The sequence below is a fragment of the Dreissena polymorpha genome, chromosome 6, assembly GCF_020536995.1.
Source record: "Dreissena polymorpha isolate Duluth1 chromosome 6, UMN_Dpol_1.0, whole genome shotgun sequence".
Classification (NCBI taxonomy): Eukaryota; Metazoa; Mollusca; class Bivalvia; order Myida; family Dreissenidae; genus Dreissena; species Dreissena polymorpha.
In genome coordinates, this window is record NC_068360.1 from 53,878,384 (window position 1) to 53,900,434 (window position 22,051).

General features: G+C 35.8%; 1 protein-coding gene across 1 annotated transcript in view; it reads right to left on the minus strand.

Moving 5' to 3' along the window:
* The window catches only part of LOC127835685 (synaptonemal complex protein 2-like), an 81,677-nt gene extending 68,333 nt beyond the window's left edge, over positions 1 to 13,344 (minus strand). Inside the window, exon 1 of the mRNA XM_052362123.1 lies at positions 13,092 to 13,344. Within this exon, the coding sequence (XP_052218083.1) occupies positions 13,092 to 13,344 (253 nt within the window). The remainder of the gene's footprint in view (positions 1 to 13,091) is intronic.
* Positions 13,345 to 22,051: the final 8,707 nt, after the last annotated feature.

The following is a 22,051-nucleotide window of genomic DNA, read 5'->3' on the forward strand; positions in this document are numbered from 1 at the left end:
AAATTATAAAGCATTACAAAGGCGAAACGATTGAATAATATGAATCGATTCTGTTGTTTTTGTTAGAGTTTGTTACAATACATGTAGATTTATCACTTATATCACTTATATCAAGTAGATAATGACTAGTGACTTCAAACATTGTGTTGGGCTAGGTGGGGTAGACCTGTCAAAGACTTTAAATCGTAAGGAAATCGGTTCGAGCCCCTCTGAGTACAAACGCTTTTCATTTTATTTAAGTCTTAAATTGTGCTATTGTTATTACTGGTATAATAGAACTCTACAGTTATGTGTTTAAAAAAGCAATATAAGGCATTAACTGGCGCACACAATCTCAATTCTTTTCAATTAAATGTGAATCTTAACACGATCAACAATTTAAACTAAACTGTTAATTGAGATTTAAAGGGGCCTTTTCACATTTTGATAAATTAAGAATATAAAAAAAATGTTTTAAATTCGCAAATTTTCGCTGTAGTTAATATATTTGTGAGGAAACAGCAATACTGAACATTAACCATGCTCTAAAATATCCAATATATGCATCTTTTGACGATTTAAAAACCCAAATATTGTAAGGTATTGCAACGCGAAACGATTGAATAATTTGGAGATTTTTGTTTTTGTCGTTATATTTTGTGATACTACGGCGAATGCTTACATAGAGTATAAAATTAATCACTAATTGTATGAGCACGTATGGCCGAGTGGTCTAAGCGATAGACTTTTCCTCCGGGGGTCAATTGTTCGAGCCCAGTTGAGAGTTACTTTTTTCTGTCTTTAATTGTATTCTTGTTTGTTTTACTGGACCGTTTTAGATCAAATGTTTAAATTTATCAATATTAAGCATTTAATGACAAACTTCAAAACATGCCAAAATCTGTGAAAAGGCCCCTTTAATGTGAAATGATATGTCATTATTAAATAAGATCTAGCTAGCATATCTGAGCAAATCATTTTATTTGATACAATTGGTTGTATAAATAATTGTATTCCAGCGTTCATCGCGTCGAACCCAATCCAAATATATCATTTTCTTCATTCACATTGCGATTTTTACAACAGAACAGTTTCGTGGGTTTGAGTCAAAGCGTGCGTTCAATTAATACAAACATGATCATATGCATTTTCAAATCATGCTCTGAAGGATTACAATGCTTCTTATTGTTTCATTATTGGTCTATAACGTAAAAAAACTGTATTGCATAAAAATAACATACATGCTTTAATTGTTTACCATGCTTATTAGTAAGGTTTTGTTTTTGTGTTTAATGTTCCCGATATAAAATACTTCTTTTTTGAAAGTTAGGTCAGCAAGCAACATTTTACAAAGAAAACTACAACCAAATAAGATTCAATTTTTCGTTTTCAATTCAGTAACTTCTCAATAGTACATCGGTACTCTAAAGTATACTGCAATGTACGATTGGTACAAAAATAGCACCCGGCGATACTCCGGGGTAACTTTTAGTATATTTTCCGTACCCGAGGTACTTTGTAGTGTACTTAAGAGCACATGAATATACTTTTATCTAGTAGCTGAGCCAACAAAGACCAATAGAGTCCTTATAAGTATAATATAGTACTTTCGTAGACAATGAATTCATTGAGAATAATATGTAAAAGTAAATAAGCGTCTAATATTAGAGAATATGTAAAAGTAAATAAGCGTCTAATATTAGAGAAACGCAAAAGACGTTCAAAAAGAGCTTTTCTTGCATTACTATAATAAAAAAGGCCACATTAAATGTAACACACATATCTATGTATAATAACACTGTAAAATGGATAACACACATTTCTTATATAATAACTACTTTTAAACGGTATTTTTGGTTTGCTCAAAATTCGTTGTTACAGCTAAATTGCGTTACGGTTAGAAACGAATGGTTAATTTCGCGATAATGAACGCTCTTTTGTATATCAATAAACTACATGTTTTGCCATAGTTCAACTTAAGCAACTTAAAAAATCAACTTTCAATGTTATTTAATAAATAATGCCCACGTACCGCTATAAGGAGTTTTGTGTCCATGCCTTCTATACAAAACAGCGATATTCGCTTCGCCTTTCTATTCTATATTTAGATGCAGGCATTGCAGCCATCATGCAATTGATTTTTGTGCAGCCACAACACAGACATTCTTTCAATGCACGCCAACCATTTCCCGCGCTTTTTCAAGTTGCACAAAACTTTGCGAAGTTTCCAGAAAGAACGGTTTCTTCGTCTTAATCTCTATGAACGGAGCCCTAGCAGTTTCATTAAAGCATTTTTACTATTCATGCCGTAAACATATTAATCATAATTTGCAGGAATAGTTCAATGAGCATTATAGCGCGCTGCGACAGGGGGTAAGGCATGCAAAGCTGTGCTTTCATGACAAGCTCCAAGCGTTTTCTGCCTTAACCATGATTTATAATTTCTGTAATTTTCAAGTTGTTCCCCATCTTATTTCTTCAAAGTAAACTAAGGAGCCACTCTTAAAGGCAATGCATCAAGGCAGCTGTGAACTGTTATGTTAAAATGTTACAGGGTTGGTGCAAAAACTGACACACGTTACGTCTCTTGCTTTGTTCGGTTGAGCTGCAATTTCAATCACGTGCAGGCACTGATTCTATCGCAAATTAATAGGAATAAAAGAAGGAATCTATTGACTTTTTAACAAGGGTGTTGCATTTGTCATTGTCTTGGCTGGATGCAGGGAGATGCAAGGGGAAATCGAGAAAACATGCAGGTGAGGTTGCCCCTACAAAAGGGTATCCGTGGCGCCTCCTTGTTAACACAAGCAAATAATCTCCATCCAGCAAAGTCTCCGATGATTTATCACTGCTAAGAACCGTCGGAACACAATGCTTACATTTACATGGAAGTAACCTTCCCCGACCTGACTGCGGAGATCTTAAAGATCCCAATCATTGAGCCTGCGGGAAGCATCGTCTTGACGCAAATCTGGAGAGATTTTTTGATTGCATAATCACCAGGGGCTGCCGGTCTTTAAGCATTTTTGTTAGTTTTGAAAGTGACCCAATCATCCACACCTGCTTTTGACAAATGAGTGAATGATTTTTTCATGTTTCAGCATGGTGGCTCGGCCTACTGATGTGCTGCATGGTGTTTAAGTTTGTTTACGACGTGGAAGGTCAACGTGGTGTCCTCGCCTCATGTATCACAGGGCGTTCATCGAGCAGGCAAAAATACGTCGATAAGTGCAAGTGTCCTCCCGCAGTGTGTTGAACATGCAAGACGTATGATGGACCAAGTCAAAATAAGATTTATGGCTTTTGATTACGACGGACGAGATTTATAACGGAAGATCTCATCTATTGTTAAAGCAACACACACTACATTTGCACACTTCTTGAAGATAGGTCGAGCAGTTAAATGTCATTAAACAGTGCACTGATAAGAACTTCGCAATTAATTGGCTGTCATAAACTGCAAAATGAACGCATGTGTTTGCTTGTTAGTCTTGATTTTAGTTCACTATGGACAGAAAGAAAAACGCATTTGTGTCTCATATTGCTATTACATTACGGATTTTTTTTGGTAAATCTGTGTATACTATATTAACGGTAAATATTTGTGTGATACAATGTAAGTAAATGCAAAATAAAAGGTAAGTAACAAATACAAAATAGATCGCAAATTGTGGTTCTAGAGCACACGGCCATCTACTCGAAGGCATAACGCCATTACATGTCCTACTTGCATCGCATGGATCGTGCATTGCGCATGCGCTTGCTGCTTGCTGCGTGCGCACTGTCGATACGATGCAACGTGACTCTGCATGTAGTTCCACTACCTCTCTTATCGCGTTCACGTTATTCTTCTTAATAATAAAAGTTAATGTATTTTTGATAAATGATCAATTCTATAAATTTCCATTTCGACCGCAGGCTAACCACACTCGAGTTTTGCATAGTAACAAAGATATAAATGAAAGTCATTTTTAAACGAATGTAAACGAGTTTTTGTAGAATTGTTCTTGTTTTTGTCAAGAATACTGGTATTCACACGATAGCAGTTTTCTTGTCGTTTATAATGAGTTAGCTTTTTGTTGAAAACGTTGTTGATTTTTCAATTAATTTTGAACATAATTGAATAAAATAGTGCAGACACTCTTCAACTTTTGTCAGTATTTAAACAATTGAGTATTATTTATGTCTTTGCTTTTTTCCCTCGAGGACTTTTTCATAATGTGGCTTTGTATTGATTTCAAAAGCATCAACGTTTTAATTTGAATGGCACGACACAATGGTATTGCGTTTTAAATTTCATTAAATAATAAAAATGAGTCTGATAAAAGAACATTTTGAGGGTATGACAATTTACGACAGCGGATTGGAACACAGGTGGTTAGCGTGTGGCTATGATATTAATTAGTGAAAACATCATTTTGAATGATAAATAATCATATTATAACGAAAAATTAACTTTTCTGAAAAAAAATATTTCACTATCAAATATATATATAACAAGGTATGCAACTCAAAATCAGCCCAAAACGGGGTGCATCGCTTTGAACAGCCATATCTTCATCAATTTTGCAGCGATTTTCACGATCTCGGTCTTATTCAACGCAGAAATGAATTTCCTTTCTGGAAATGTATATGTCTTGCAATATTTTTACAAATGCTGGGTCAACTTTTAAGAAATAACACGATACATAACACGCACGACCCAGTTGACAGTGATCATGTATTCTTTATGAATGAAACTCCAGTTGTAAAGACACACCTCCGCATTGGACCAATGAAATCACTCGTATGTTTAAAATGTCAGTTAGTTGAAATGTATGTAAACAAAGGTTTCAAACGGCGCTGGACAGTTAGTCTTGATGCAGAATGAAACGACAAGAACGGTAATAATGTTTTTTCATACGTTTTATTGAATTATGGTATCGAACTACATGAACTTTATAGGGAAGTTGCCCTTTACTCCGTGAAGATTTCAGTCTTAAAGACAGCATGATCACTGTCAACTGGGTCATGCGTGTTGTGTATCGTGTTATTTCTCAAAAGTTGACCCAGCATTTGTAAAAATATTGCAAGACATATACATTTCCAGAAAGGAAATTCATTTCTGCGTTGAATAAGACCGAGATCGTGAAAATCGCTGCAAAATTGATGAAGATATGGCTGTTCAAAGCGATGCACCCCGTTTTGGGCTGATTTTGAGTTGCATACCTTGTTATATATATATTTGATAGTGAAATATTTTTTTTCAGAAAAGTTAATTTTTCGTTATAATATGATTATTTATCATTCAAAATGATGTTTTCACTAATTAATAGCATAGCCACACGCTAACCACCTGTGGATTGGAATACAAATTCTTATGTTATATTGTATACTATTCATTCGCTATCAATTACCGGCCGGATACATTTATGTAGTTTTTGGTGTTACAGTAATACCCTGTCAATGGATAGGACTTTATCAGAAGAGAATTCATTTTTAGCCTCATGAAGTCATGTATTTATGGAAATCGACCTATTGCCCATACAAGAGAGGACAAAACATTAAACACAATAATTCAACCTAAAACAATGATTAAATCTGGGTTAACCGCATTGGAACGTCAAAGCATTTACCGGCTTGAATCGGTTTGATAGCTACCTTAACCACGCATTGAGCAAAGAATTCACAAAACACACAATTGTAAATAAACATTAACATAAAAGCCTTTTAATTCAACTTGGAAGATAACGATTAAAAACGAATAATATTTTGATTTAATCAAAGTTTCATACTTTATGCTTAAACGGCCATAAACACTCAAAATCAACGAATATTTTGTACACTATTTCGAAAAATAAAGTTAACACACAAACATTTAATGTTCCTTATAGCAATAGCAAAAATTTCAACGCTTTATGTGGTCTGGTAACATAGAGTTATCGCGATACAAAATACTAGTTTTCTTTTGTGTCACAATATATTCCATGTGAATTTCCGGCAACGATATCCGAACATTTACGAGCCAACGCGAGATGGCTTCGCGAAGCCATAAGGAACACTGGTTTTTATGGGTTAACTTTATTTAACGAAATATTTTGAAAAATACTCGTTGATTTTGAGCATTACTGTTACTGTTGAAAAAGTTCAGAACATATGGTTCATCGTTAAGTCATATAAGCATAACGATATTGATTTAATTAACTCCATTTGATGTATCTACTAGACAAGAATCGTACTTCGCTGAATTTCATTCGGACATAGGAATCTTACATTGAACTTGCTACTGTTTATTGCATATGTCCTGTATTGTAGTTGTGCATACTATTTATCTAATGTTGGTTTGTATATTTGAATATCTAAAACTTTTTATTCAAATTCGTGTCAACCAATACTAAATTCATTTCCCCTTTTTTCGCTGATGCGCAAAAGAGACTTGAATATGAACCACACAGCCAACCGTTTTGATATTTGGTATGTGACATCAAATTCCACTTGAAAGATTTCCATAAATGTCCCTCAGGATTCGAAACTGGCCACGTCCATTACACAGTCGAGAGATCTGGGGCCATCTAGGGCTACCCTACATATATTATGCACTTTTATATTTAAATTTAAAAAATGATATTATTGTTTGAAGCAAGAAAATTGAACACTGATTTTAAACAATTGCCTTCGTTCTTTTTAAACTGGCCGGTCAATCGTTGGCTGTTGGAACAGAGTTTAAGCAATTTGTCAATCTCGTGTTACATTTGAATACAGATACATTTACGGAACGCACGTAAGTGTAATACAAAACATGTACGAAATTAAACTCCGTTATATTTTGATACCAAAGAAGTTGTTATATTTGATATCATTTTCTGACTGTGCTATTGTAAAGCAAGCATTATGTGTTTTTCTCGTGTTTTATTTCCAAATAATCGCAGGCATTTGTTTATAAAAATGAGAATTTATCTATTTATTACACAGTTGATTAAATCACAAGTCTTAGAAAGGTTTTATATTATATGCGTATTGTATACCGGTTAACACGTTAAAATATGCATTCATTCACAATTAAAAATTAAAAACAAGAAACAACAGGATTAATTATTTGATGTTCTACTGCTAAAAAGGTGATCCGGTTGTAAAAAAATAAGCTGGACGTTTTTCAACTAAAATAGCTATATGTTTTCAATATTTCATGACAGATTTCAACCACTGAACCTTGGAGTAAAAGATTAGCGCTAAGACCACTGGGCCATCCGTGCAGATATTGCAGGTGGTGAATTGTATACTTTATATTAGCAAGCCTCGTAATGTCAAACAAAATAACGATATCAACAGAACTCTCCATATTAGTCAATCGTTTTGCGTTTGTAACTCTTTATAATTTTCAGGTTTTAACATCGTCAACAGATGCATACTTTGGATATATCAGAGCAAGGTAAATGTTCAGTATTACTGTATTCTCGCAAATATCATAACAATATCGAGCACTTGTTAATCTGAAACATTTTTCATCCCCACGCTTTTCGGAGAAAAAGTGGGGATTATGTGGTCGTACGCCGTCCGTCCGTCCTGGCGACTATCTCCTCCTACACTATTAGCATTAGAACCTTGAAACTTACACACATGGTAGCTATGAGCATATGAGCGACGGTGCACTATTTGGAATTTTGATCTGACCCCTGGGTACAAAATTATGAGGCTTGTGGTGGGGCCGGGTCAGAGATTTTCCTGCTACCGCGATTCGAAAAAGGCTCATAACTACTGTGTCCCTTCAGATATTGCTTTCATATTTGGTATGCATGTGTATCTGGACAACACCTTTTCATGCGCATAAAATGTTTGACCCATGTGACCTTGACCTTTAACTTGTGGTCAGCGTTCAGGTTTCGAAATTTGCGACCGCGATTCGAAAAAGGCTCATACCTACTGTGTCCATTCAGATATTGATTTCATATTTGGTACGCATGTGTATCTGGACAACACCTTTCCATGCGCATGAAATTTTTGAACTTGGGGTATGTGGTTTTCTCCGCCTTCTGTCCGTCCGTCCTGGCCACTATCTCCTCCTACACTATTAGATAGAACCCTGAAACTTACACACATGGTAGCTATGAGCATATGTGCGACAATGCACTTTTTGGAATTTGGATCTGACCCCTGGGTCAAAAGTTATGGGGGTTGGGGTGGGGCCGGGTCAGGGATTTTCACTCATTTTTTAATGTTATTTTACATTAACATTATCATTTCTTCACCGATCTACTTTAAATTGATACTGAACATCTCTTCTGACAATACGGTCAATCTCAAGTATGCATGGCCCCATTACCAACCCTGGGGCGCCCCTGGGTCAAACATGCGGCGTGGGGATACGCGTCGGCCTCTTCCGCGCCATTTCTATTTTTTTGTATTGCTTTTAAGTATATGTTATCCGAAACTACAAAGATTTCGACGAGAAAAATGGTGTATACAATTTATTTTCTTCACAAGCATTTGCACCAAGGACCTGTGTTATAAAAACTTAACGTGCCACCACTCATTCATGGTTTTGAACTCCTCTTTGCATGACAAGAAATGTTAGAAAACACGTTTATTTCCGATTTATTTATTTAAACTGTTACACAAGCTTTATGAATGTATTTTTGTCGATTAATAATTGATGTTGAGTATTATTTCCAGTCGGTTAATATTTTAGCTCGATTGCATAGAAAGCCTAAGGCTTATTCGAAATGCTATCGAGTCCGTTTCCTGGGATTATAACCAACACTTGTTACCTTTGGGGGAGATCGTAGGTACTATTTATATAAATAGTACGAAGTGTATTACCGGTGGATGCAAGTTAATAGTTATATCACATAATAATGACTCATAAGACGAGTTTTTGATAAAGCCGCGTCAGGCGAAAATTGGTCGTAAGCCATATGCGGCCAGTGCATGTCCAATCAGGCCTGCTTAGTCGCGCAGTCTGGTCTGGAGCTTCCCTGTCCGATAATGAGACCACAAAGACTGCGGGAACAGGGAATGCGTAGGCGGGTCTGGAGCTTACTGGCCGCATACGGCGTAAGGTCAATTTTCGCATGACAATATAATATTTTTTTCGTCCTTTGGCCAAGTAATGACAATTGTGTTACGTGTTACATCCAGACCGGCGGTGGCGATGTTATGGTCAAGCCATGCTCGAGGATCAAATGTAATGGCTGTTCCGTGGTTTAGTGATAATACACAGACTGCACAATCCTGGTCATCAACCGAAACACAGTGTTCGGCAACCTCCGCGCAGAGATTTTACTGGAATCAGCATAGCTGGATCAAAACCCTGAATCCCATTACCAACCACGCGATAATAGCCGAGCCACGTGTACAATAATTGTCCCGTTGTTTTTTTTTTACTTTTTTATTTTAGGTATTTATTTAATTATGAATATAAACTTATACACAATGTTCAAAATATAAAAGAAAATTAAACTACTTTTTATTATATATAATACCTAAACTAAAAGTGAAATCCGAAAAAAATCTTTTAGGATTTTCTTGTGATGGAAGAGATGGTATGTGAGAGCATGGAGCGACAACTCTTTGTGGAGATTGAGCATACGGGTATAATGTGCTCCCTACCGGCCACCCAAACACCCAAAGTCATAATTGCACAAACAGCGTCTATGTGAACATTTGAAATTATTTGAAAAGCTCTTTACAAGGCATAACAATTCCGCTGTTTCTCCACAGAATTCTATTGAATTAAAGCGACTTATTTGAATGATTTACGGTAATTCGTTTTGACAAGGACTGGTTTGATAAGAATTGCATGATAGCAAGAAATATTTACATTAATGTTTTTAATGTTGTTTATAAAACACAATCCGAATTAAATATAATTAATTTGTGCGATCAACACAAAGTATGGATATGTGATAAATGTAAAGAATAATGCAAATTATAAAATGCAAATAATAACTTGAGCTAACGAAGAACAAGGGATATTTTAAAAGGATTTAAAACATTTTTAAAGGAAAAACAATACGAAAAATACCATTGAAGAAAGATCGTGATTATTTTATTCAAATTGGAGGAAACCTGTTCAAATGTTGAAACTATTTTGTCTATCTGAGTCATATCTGCACACAAAATATTGAACGTCAAAAGTATTTGTTGACATGATTACATGTTTCCATTCCATTTATAGCATTGAACTGTGGCTTATATTTTATAAACCCGGAATCCAAGGTTAAATTGTATTATTTTATTATCTATTGTGAAAAAAAGAGGGAGTTAATGATTACGTTATAAATATATAATTTTCCTCCTCTGTTGAGGATTTAGAATTGTATCCAAAAAGGATGTCGATGACAGTGTGTCTATTGATGATATTGTTTTAAAACTTTTATTTGAAGACCAAATGATCAATAAAGGGAAAAGTCCTTTTATCATTTAGTCTTAAACAATTATATTAATACTAATAAAACAAGTGTCATGGTATTTTGCAATCGTGAAGCATTATAGGAATTGGAACATTAGCGCAACAATGGTAATACAATTACTGTTGTTTATTCCTTTAACTACTGTTAGACTATGTTTTATTATACAAGAATAAAATAAAATATACAAGAAACTTCGTTCAATTGATATCCCCCGCTAAATACAATTTATTTATGGATGGGTGTAGAACTATAAGAAAAGGTTTAAGTGAAGGGTTGTGCCTTTTGTCATTTTTTTAAAAACTCATTTGTACCTGTGATGGGTTTGCATACATTAAAATGCAGACCACTGCCTGATAATTGAGAACAATTACATCAGGACATCTTGAGAATCCATTTAAGTATGGTAGAATCCTTACCAAATAAGGCATATTTAATCAAATGTATGATTTTGACCTTTGTGTGTGACTTTGACCATGACCCTAGTAACCTGGATCTTATATTTGACACTCAGCTAGATAATGGTGAACAATTTGGACAGTAATTACAGAATTGATGCATAGTAAAGGAATGACTAAATAATGAATAATTCATCAGATGTGTGACCTTTGACCTCAATTTGTGACCTTGACCTTAGCCCCTAGGATTATGGGTGTTGAATGTGAAGCACCCCCAGATGATTGAGAACAACTATGGCAAGTTTCATGGCTCTGGCTAATGTGTTAATGGAGATACAGCTCTAAGCTTATATTACTAAGCATTTTTTCAAGATGATAAGGGCCATAACTCCGTTATCAACAGATGGTGTACAATGCTATTTGGCGTGCATCATCCTCTTATCCATATATACTCATACCATGAAATCCGCCAAAGCACTTCCAAGATATGGCTCCGGACACAAAAGTGCCGGACGGACGGGCGGGCGGACGGAAAGACGGACGGACGCACGGACGGAAAGACGGACGGACGGACAACGCCAAAACAATATCCCTCTGCCTATGGCGGGGGATAATAAATATGAAACTTTCCGCTTGTATGATATTTTCAGTTTAAAGAAAGTCTCTTCTTAGCAAAAATCCAGTTTCGGCGAAAAGTGTCGTCCCTGATTAGCCTGTGCGGACTACACAGGCTAATGTGGGACGTCACTGTACGCACATGTATTAAACCCTCTTTTCACAGAGCACGTTGCATTAATATTTTCATCTCCGCAGTTTGTGTCAAAGCACATTGTGTCAATATGTTGGTGATAATTCACCCCTGAAACTACAGTTTACTAGTATTTGAAAATGAATGTGTTAAGACCAAGCACCATATTGAAGTCTTGACTAAAATGCCTGGCTGTCTATCTATTCCTGTCTGCATGTCTTCCTGTATGTATATTTGTCTAATTGTCTGCCGTGTGCATAGCTGTCTGTCTGCACACATTTGTCTGTCTGTCTGTCTTCCTGTCTATCTTTTAGCGTGTCTGTCTGTTTATATGTATGTCTGTCTGTCTTCCTGTCTGTGTGTCTACCTGTCTGCATGTATGTCTGTCTGTCTGCTTTTCTGTCTGCCTGCTTTTCTGTCTGTCTGCTTTTCTGTCTGTCCGTCTGTCTGTATGTTGTCTTTTTGTCTTTCTATCTGTCAGTTTTGTCTTTCTGTCTGCATGAATACCTGTCTGCATGTCATTCTGACATCCGTCTGTCATTCTGCCAGTCATTCTGTCTGTCTGTCTCTCTGTCAACCTCTCTGTGTACATCTCTGTACCTCTGTCTCTCTGTGTACCTCTCTGTCTCTTTGTGTACTTTCTGTCTCGCTGTGTACCTCTCTGTCTAGCTCTCTGTGTACCTCTCTATGTACCTCTCTGTGTACCTCTCTGTGTTCCTTTCTGTCTCTCTGTGTACCTCTATGTGTACCTCTCTGTGTACCTCTCTGTGTACCTCTCTGTCTCTCTGTGTACCTCTCTGTCACTCTATCTCTCTGTGTACCTTTCTGTGTACCTCTGTCTACCTCTGTCTACCTCTCTGTCTCTCTGTGTACCTCTCTGTCTCTCTGTGTACCTCTCTGTGTACCTCTCTGTCTACCTCTCTGTGTACATCTCTGTCTACCTCTCAGTGTACCTCTCTGTTTACCTCTCTGTCTCTCTTTGTACCTCTCTGTATACCTATCTGTGTAGCTCTCTGTGTACCTCTCTGTGTACCTATCTGAGTACCTCGCTGTGTACCTCTCTGTCTCTCTGTGTACCTCTCTGTCTAACTCCCTGTCTACCTCTCTGTGTACCTATCTGTCTCTCTGTCTACCTCTCTGTGTACCTCTCTGTGTACCTCTCTGTCTCTCTGTGTACCTCTCTGTGTACCTCTCTGTCTCTCTGTGTACCTCTCTGTCTACCTCTCTGTATACCGCTCTGTCTCTCTGTGTACCTCTCTGTGTACCTCTCTGTGTACCTCTCTGTGTACCTCTCTGTGTACCTCTCTGTGTACCTCTCTGTGTACCTCTCTGTGTACCTCTCTGTGTACCTCTTTGTGTACCTCTCTGTGTACCTCTCTGTGTACCTCTCTGTCACTCTGTGTACCTCTCTGTGTACCTCTCTGTCTACCTCTCAGTCTACCTCTCTGTCTCTCTGTGTACCTCTCTTCCTCTCTTTGTACCTCTCCGTATACCTCTCTGTGTACCTCTCTGTGTACCTCTCTGTCTACCTCTCTGTGTACCTCTCTGTCTATCTGTGTACCTTTCTGTCTCTCTGTGTACCTATCTGTCTCTCTGTGTACCTCTCTGTCTCTCTGTGTACCTCTCTGTTTACCTCTCTGTCTACATCTCTACCTCTCTGTGGACCTCTCTGTCTACCTCTCTGTGTACCTCTATGTGTACCTCTCTGTCTGCCTGTCGTTCTTTCTGGATGTCTGTCTGTTTTTCTGTCGATCTCTCCGGATGCCTGCCTGTCTGTCTGTCGATCTCTAAGAATGTCTGCCTGGCTGTCTTTGTCGCGTCTGGAACATGGCATCTTATTATCTTGCAGAAATCGCTGAAACCAAACAACCCAATTGCAATATAACCTAATGGGGTGTAATTCCGGTATATCCGACACATAAATGATAATAAGTGACATATTCATTCTTATTAAATTGTGACCATCCTGAAATGAACTTACATTTTCCCCGTTTTGACAAGATTTATGTTCATAAGCCGATTTTAAAAGTGTATGCCGTGAGCAGCAAAGGACAACTCTGTTGGTAGATTGAATTGGGGTTTATTAAGGTGTGTTCCCAAATATCATCGTTTATTACGAAATCATTGAAATTTGTTCATAGAACGACCCGTGTGTTCTTAAAAGTTTATATGACTTACAGGTCATAATCCGACAACTTGCGTGTACGAACTGAGTTCGCAAGGAAACGTATTACAATGATTTAATGTACGGTTTAAGCCATCGTACCTGAACTTTTCTTAACAATTCGCCAATTTGTTTTGAATTGCCACATTATATTATTCGTTACAATACATATATAGAACATGCCTTTTTGGTAAATTAAATTTAAAAAAAAACTTAATAAACCGCAATAATTTGTTATGTTAATTTGACATTTAAATCACAGGTGGTTAGCGTGTGGCTATAATATTAATTAGCGAAAACATTATGTTAAATAATAAATAATAAAATTATAACGAAAACTTAACTTTTCTGAAGTATATATATATATAACAAGGGGTTAAACTAAAAATGACCCCAAAGCGGGATGCATCGCTTTGAACAGACATAACTTCATCAATAATGCAGCGATTTTCACGAACTTGGTCTTATTCAACGCAGAAATGAATTTCCTTTATCGAAATGTACATATCTTGCAAGATTAAAAAAAAATGCTGGGTCAAATTTTAAGAAATAACACAATACACAACTCGCGTGACCTACTCGTTGTCGATCAGATCCGATTGAAGACTGAAATCTTCACGGAGTAAATGGCATTTTCCCTGCAAAGTTCACGGATCTAGGTGCCATAAATCAATAAAACGTACGAGAAAACATTCTTACCGTTCTTTCTGTTATATTATGCATCAAAACTAACTGTCCAGCGCCGTTTGAACCTTTCTTTACATACATGGTAACTGGCCGACATTTTTAACACACGAGTGATTTCATTGGTCCAATGCGAAGGTGTGTCTTTACTCCTGACGATTTCATTTATTAATCGGGTCAGATCGACAACGAGAAGGTCACGCGAGTGGCGTATCGTGTTATTTCTTAAAATTTAACCCAGCGTTTGTAAAAATATAACAATATATGTACATTTCCAGAAAGGAAGTTTTTGTGTGGTTAATCACGACGAGATTTAGTGTTTGTAGAATTTCAAAATTAAACATAACATATACTTTATTCACAAGTATGATTCTGCCGAATCGCTTTTAATTGTGTTCACTTAAACACAAACAGAAATTACAAACATGGGTTAAAATTGAAGTTTTTTTGTATAAATCAGTTAATTAAGTTAATTATGTACTCAAATATTTCTGTGTTGTACGTCGTATCACAATAAATACATATACGTATGAAAATGAATGAGGTGATTTCATAGTCTATAAACTCATGTTTGATAGTTCTGTATTTTACTAACAGTAAATGATATACATTTACGCGATATTTGAAATCCCCGAGCGCAAAGCGGGATGTGTTAAGTATTAGGAATAACATTCATCCCCTATCCTTCTGTCCGTAACATATTCGTATCTCGTAAACAACGTTTCAAGTCAATTGGTATAATTGAAAGATTTTGTTTATCAAACTTGGATCAAATGTCAAGGTCATAGAGCCGACATGCTAAAAGAATCATGACACGCCGGCTCAAGGTCAATGTAAAATCCGAAGGTCAATTGTTTTTTTAAGAGCCATTATTTACGTATCCGGCCAATGTCCCCTATATCTAAAAGGGGCCTTTTCACGTTTCGGTAAATTTACAAAATTAAAAAAATTGTTTCAAATTCGCAAAATTTCGTTGAAGTTATGATATTTGTGAGGAAACAGTAATACTGAACCTTTACCATGCTCTAAAATATCAATTATATGCATCTGTTGACGATTTAAAAACCTGAAAATTATAAAGCGTTGCAACGCGAAACGATTGAATAATTTGGAGAGTTTTGTTGTTGTCGTTATATTTTGCTATACTACAAAAATTGCTTATTATATATAACATGGTACAAAATTCATCACTCAATGTGTGAGCGAGGATTGCCGAGTGGTCTAAGCGATATACGTTTACTTCAGGGGTCAGTGGTTCGAGCCCAGATGAGGGTAACAAATTTCCTTTCTTAAATTGTATTGTTGTTTTTTACCGGAGCTTTTTTGATCCAATGTTTACATTTATCAATATAAAGCATTTAATGACAAACTTCAATACATGCCAAAATCTGTGAAAAGGCCCCTTTCAGACGGGTTTTCATAAAAACTTCGCTTAAATGTTGCGTCATTAGCGGGAACAATGTCAATGACAAACTCGAAAGTAAAATGTTTTCAGTATTGTGTTCGTAACCATATTCGTCCCCAGTCTCTTTTTCCTACTTTCTTTCATCCAGCTGAAGTTTAAAGGTCACGCAATATTCAAATTGTTGGGCCTTTCTTTGCATATATGTTCTGTACGACACGTGTCCTTGACGTTTGTTCATGGACTGATATTAAACGCATCGATGCAATTTGCCAGAGGACCTGAACATATGACTCGTATAATTTTACACTCCAGCAAGGGCCTAACGCGCGATTGGTCATTGTCGGCTCGGGTACTAATTTAATGAACACCGGGTACGGCAAATATACCAAAACGTACCCGTGAATTCTAACGCAAAATTGGTCGTTGTCGGCTTTTGTTTGAAATAAATTATGTTTATATTTATGTCAATAGTGTAAATTCTATATTATCGAAACGGCTACTCAAACAGCATGTGGAGGAAGGTTTTGTTCAAAGAGAATTTTGTTTCGTATTCCGTTGCGCGTTTTGAATCGAATTTTGGGCAGGGATAAAATTCGTTTTCAGCCGAATTGGGCCGGGTACGTTTTAGTATATTTTGCGTACTTGGGGTACATTTAAGTAGTACCCGATCCGACAATGACCAATCGAGCGCTACTTACAAGTCATTATGACTACCGTCCTTTGACAAAAAAGTTTATCTTGTCAATGATTTAATCAGCACAATTGCTTTAGAAATATCTAGGCAACCATTACGAACATAAGTGATTTGTATTCATTTTAGGTTTTAAAACGTGATACTTAATAAAATTATGTTCAACATGAAATGATTTGTACAAAACATATTACGGAAACAATATAAAACGTCTACTCCCCAAAATAACGTTTAAAGAGCCATATTTAATAAGTATATATAACTTTTAAATTGGGTTGAAATAGTACTTTTAAACCATTTGTATTTAATAAAAGGCCACTCGAAATTGATTTGTTGGTCGTCGAATTTGCCGCACGTGTTTTTTTCAAAATGGAAAAAAAAAATATTTTTTTTACCGCTCGCACTCATTTTTGTGTCCTTCTGTAACCATAGCGCATGTTTTTTTTTTTTTTTTTTTAGTAAGTTTTTTATGCATTTTCTTCATTATATGGGCATATGGACGGTATTTCCCTATATGTAGGCACATTTTTCCTATAACACAATTTTAAGTGAAGAAAAAATCAACATAAAATCATTAAAGATTGGTTCTAAAAGAGTCACAGGGACAATGTTTTAGAAATATTAAAATACATGGTTGACGGAAACTGTTTTTCAGCTAGGTCCGTGTATGTTAGAAACATCAAAAAAGTTTTGTGTAATGTATACATTAATTTCAGAAAAATACAATACAGTACTAGCCATCGATATGCCCCTTTTAAAATAAGGTATCGACAATGGATTATATGCATGGCCTTTGTCCGACTGTCTGTCATTATCATTTTGATGATTGTCCCTCTTTAAGTGCTATTGCACATGGTATACCTTTTCACATCTTGCACGTGGTATACATTTTCATAGCTTTCTCTTTTGAAAAGTTCGAACCAATATAAGCAGCAGTAGGTAGACATGTGTCCCTCACTTCAATGATATGTCATATACATCGACCTCATATCGTTTAACGTCAATTTGCTGTAGCATCGTTCCGACATGAAATCATATCGGAAGCTTTAACGGCTGCAAATTCATATAACAGCGCAGAATCTTCATGGAAGAGTTATTCGATATAAAAATATAAACGTTATTTTACCAATTGCATTAGAAGATGTTTAATTAAAACTTACAAGTAATGCTATTCCAGATATGAAAACACTAGCTTTAGACTTGTGTTCTACATTTTAAAGTTTAAGTGCTGAAACCTAATTTTAGTGCATTTTTAATTGAAAAGTATGTAACTCATAGATATATTATTGCTTGTTTGTACATAATTTATTTTCTGTGTATAAGAATTGATTTGAGTGTAAACTATAGCTGTATAAACCTGTATCTCTTGTTAATGCAATATTTTTCTATCGAAAAGTGATTTTTTTTTATTCTTCGCTCTTCGCTCGCTCGAAAGTTTTCCTGTTTTCAAAAAAAATATTATTTTTTCGCTCGCCTCTTCAATTTTTTTTTTCAAAAAAATCTGTAGACCAACAAATGGAGTGGCCTAAACGAAAACAATTGGGGTGTTAAGATGACAATGCATGTCCTATGTTCTTGAACGACGTTCCCATACTTGGACTGTTTTTAAACTGATTAATTGTTATTCTATACTTTAAACAGTCAGTGCGATGTCCGCTGTAAAGTCTCGCTAGGTTTCGTGGTCTCATTAGCGGGCAGGGTATCTTCTGACCAAACTGCGCATGCTGCTCTGGAGCCAACCTTGCCGCTCATGGCATACGACCCATTTTCGCATAACGCGGTTCAAATAACATCCTTATTCGAAGCAGTCGTGATCCATCGTTTCAGCATCTAGTACAATCGCATTTTTCATCGCAACGATTGTAATGTTTTGATTTTCCAAAGTATACCCGCATTCGTTCTAGCGGGTAGATTAATGATTTACGCACGTGTCGTATCTTTTCCGAGCAGGGTGCTGAAATTCAGACTCTGCTTGTTTGCCAAGAAATAAAATTTACGCCCAATAGGGTACCATAAAAATACATTGGATATCACACCGTCGAGCGACCTGAAACTGATGTGTGCTCGTCCGCTAAAGACGATGAAAAGGGCATCGCATCCGCCCCTACTAAGGGATCCGCAATAATTGTATCGGTAGTCATAATTCACCCATAATCGACGGTCGACTTCGGGAATTTTACTACCAATTTGTTAAAAGAGGCAGTTTAATTTATTAAACGATTCAGCTATTCATCAGCATTTATTTGGAAATTTAAATTCAAACATCGTTGCTCGTTTTTTTCTGTAGCACGGTAAAAGCATCGTGGCTATTGATACAGCGGGAGGTATCAGACTTTAAGATTAAAAAGAATTGAATAGAATGAAAAATAAATCAGATTTTAACAAAATTTGACACACGATGTATTTTCATTGCTGATTTAGCAACAATGATTGAAATTATCTTTATTACCGTCTGACACATGCCATGCGATTTTAAATAAACGGGTATTGCGCGTTTTGCTTTTGATGTTTTTGAACACGAATAAAACCGTTTTTATTGTGTCTTTACCATTTTATTTTGTTGTATCTCGTGTATTCTCGCTTTTATATATTTTGTATCACTTTCATTAAAATGTTAATCAACTTTTCAAAACGTATAATTTTGAGAATATCTTAAAGCTTTCGCACAATGTTCAAATAATTAAGGAATTACGTGTTTATTTGCATTATTGCAATGCCATATCAGTTTAGGTAAATTTGGGAAGTTGTGGGGTGATATACAAGTATTGCGCTTTTCACCGTTTTGAGACAATATCAAATCATTTCACGAATTTCATTATGCAGTTTAACAATATTGCAACAAACAAATATAATATTTCTGAACAAATATAGGTTCGTTCGGGCTATAAAACTTCCTTTAAGCTCAATGAAATATGAAAGTAACATTACTTCATGGTTAGACCATTGTCCCCATTGGGATGAAAAAGCTTGTGAACAGCTTTCGTGGTCACATATAAATGGCAAAATGTGTATCTAATATATACAGCCCTCCTTTCTAAAAACAAAGAATACGGTACTTATTTAAATATGGGCACAAAAAGACATTAACTTGATATATGATGAAAGTAAGATTTATCAAATAAACTGCCTAACATCCATACAACTGCAATCACAAGTGAAAACACGAAACACAAAATATTGTAACTTCATATAGCTGTTTATTTAAAGCGGCCTTTTCACAGATTTTGGCATGTATTGAAGTTTGTTATTAAATGCTTTATATTGATAAATGTTACCATTGGATCTCAGAAGTTCCAGTAAAAAATCAAGAATAAAATGAAAAAAAATGAAAAAAGTAACCCTCAACAGGGCTCCAACCATTGATCCCTTAAGTCCTTGAGTAAAAGTCTCCCACTTAGACCACTCGACCATGCGCTCATACAATAAGTGATGTATTTTATACTTTATATAAGCAATCCTTCACAAAATATAACGACAACAACAGAACTCTCCAAATTATTAAATCATTTCGCGTTGCAACGCTTTATAGTTTTCAGCTGTTTAAATCGTCAAAAGATGCATATAATGTATATTTTAGAGCATGGTAAATGTTCAGTGTTACTGTTTCCTCACAAATGTAATAACTACAACGAAAATTTGCGAATGTGAAACACTTTTTTAAAATTATGTCAATTTAGCAAAACGTGAAAAGGCCCCTTTAATGTTACTATGTAATTGTCTGCGTTAACGCATTAATGCACGTGCTCTAGAAACAATTAATATTCTAGAGGTAAAGTCTGAGCTTCCAACTATTGCGACCCGGGATCAATCCCCGTTCCTGGCGCATGGGAGTTTGGTAGGTGGTAACCATACCGGACAGGTGGGTGTCCTCCGGGCACTCCGGTTTCCCCCTCGTCAAAAGACCACACAAAAATCGAATAACTTTCATCAAAAACTTGAAATTGAAGCTATAATGCAAACTTTGTCCCAACTTTTGTGAGGCTAGTAAAGGTAATTAAGAATGAGTTCTTGGGCACACTCCAGGTCCACACATAATGTAGCCTCTGGCTCGGAAAGGACCTCATGAACTTAGAAATGCACACACGATGTCATCTTTAACTAGTTTCTTTCATGATATTGTGTTGTGTAAGCTTGATTGGTGATTGGTCACATGTCATAAATAAAGGAACTCGTGCTATAGTTAACGATATATAGTGTTCATCGTGCTGGAGCAGCTTAAGATGCTCTTTGAACATACCTGTATACTTACAGTTCTTTATCAACTGTGTATCAAACCGTTTTAGCAGGCATCGCCTGAAATATATTTGTTGTATTAGTAGTTTTTCAGATAGTTCAAATGAGGCGAATTTTTGCAAGCAAGATTATATAATATGATTCAGAGGTTTAGAAGAAAATGTATGGTGTAAAACTTCATTTTCATAGCAAGCGTGCATATATTGCACTTTAAATAACCATTCTATGTAATGGTGTGGTCATTATATTACATTGCATAGTTTGCTATACCACATGTCTAGTATAGCTTCTTAAGTCAAAACATCCGTCATGCAAAGGTAAGCAATTTTTATAACCGTCTGTTTCGGCCCAAAGCGGCCGGAATTCAGAAATATGAGACCGTAAGTCATTTAAAGGGATCTTTTCACGCTTTGGTAAATTGACAAAATTGAAAAAAGTTGTTTCAGATTCGCACATTTTCGTTTTAGTTATGATATTTGTGAGGAAACAGTAATACTGAACATTTACCATGCTCTAATATAGCCATTATATGCATCTTTTGACGATTTTAAAACCTAAAAATTATAAAGCGTTGCAACGCGAAACGATTGAATAATTTGGAGAGTTCTGTTTTTGCCGTTAAATTTTGTGCAACTACGAAGATTGCTTATATAAGGTATAAAATACGTCAAAAATGTGTACTCGGCGGAATAGCTCAGTAGGTTAAAGCGTTTTTACTTCAGGACTCTGGCAGGACTCCAGGGGTCACTGGTTCGAAACCTGCTCCGGGCAATGTTCTTTTCCTTTTTTAAATTTTATTCTTGATTTTTTACTGGAGCTTTTACGATCCAATGTTTACATTTATCAATATAAAGCATTTAATGAATAAGTTAAAAAATGCCAAAATCTGTGAAAAGGCCCCTTTAAATAGAAAAAAACTTTAATTAAAAGAAGTGCACATACGTATATAAGTTGGAAAAAAAACTTAAAGGCGCATTGTTTAGTAAACTTATGATTGTAACGATTAAACAATATTCAGACTAAAATCATCAATATTGATAAAAAGAAGAAACATTAGTTAGAGATACATTCTTAGCAATAAGTATTTTATGAAAGGTAAATGACTAATAAACTATACAATACAATATAATCCTATACAACACAATACAATACAAAACATTCAGTTCAAAACATGCAGTACAATACAAAACAATACAATACAAAACGATGCAATACAAAACAATATAATACATGCTGTACAACATTTATCATGAAACAATGGTTAACACTGTGGTCACCGCCTTGGAGCGGTCAATGCACGGTATTGGTGGTTTAAACCGGTTAAGTGGATAGTCTAACCTCACAGACTATCAATAATCGCTTAA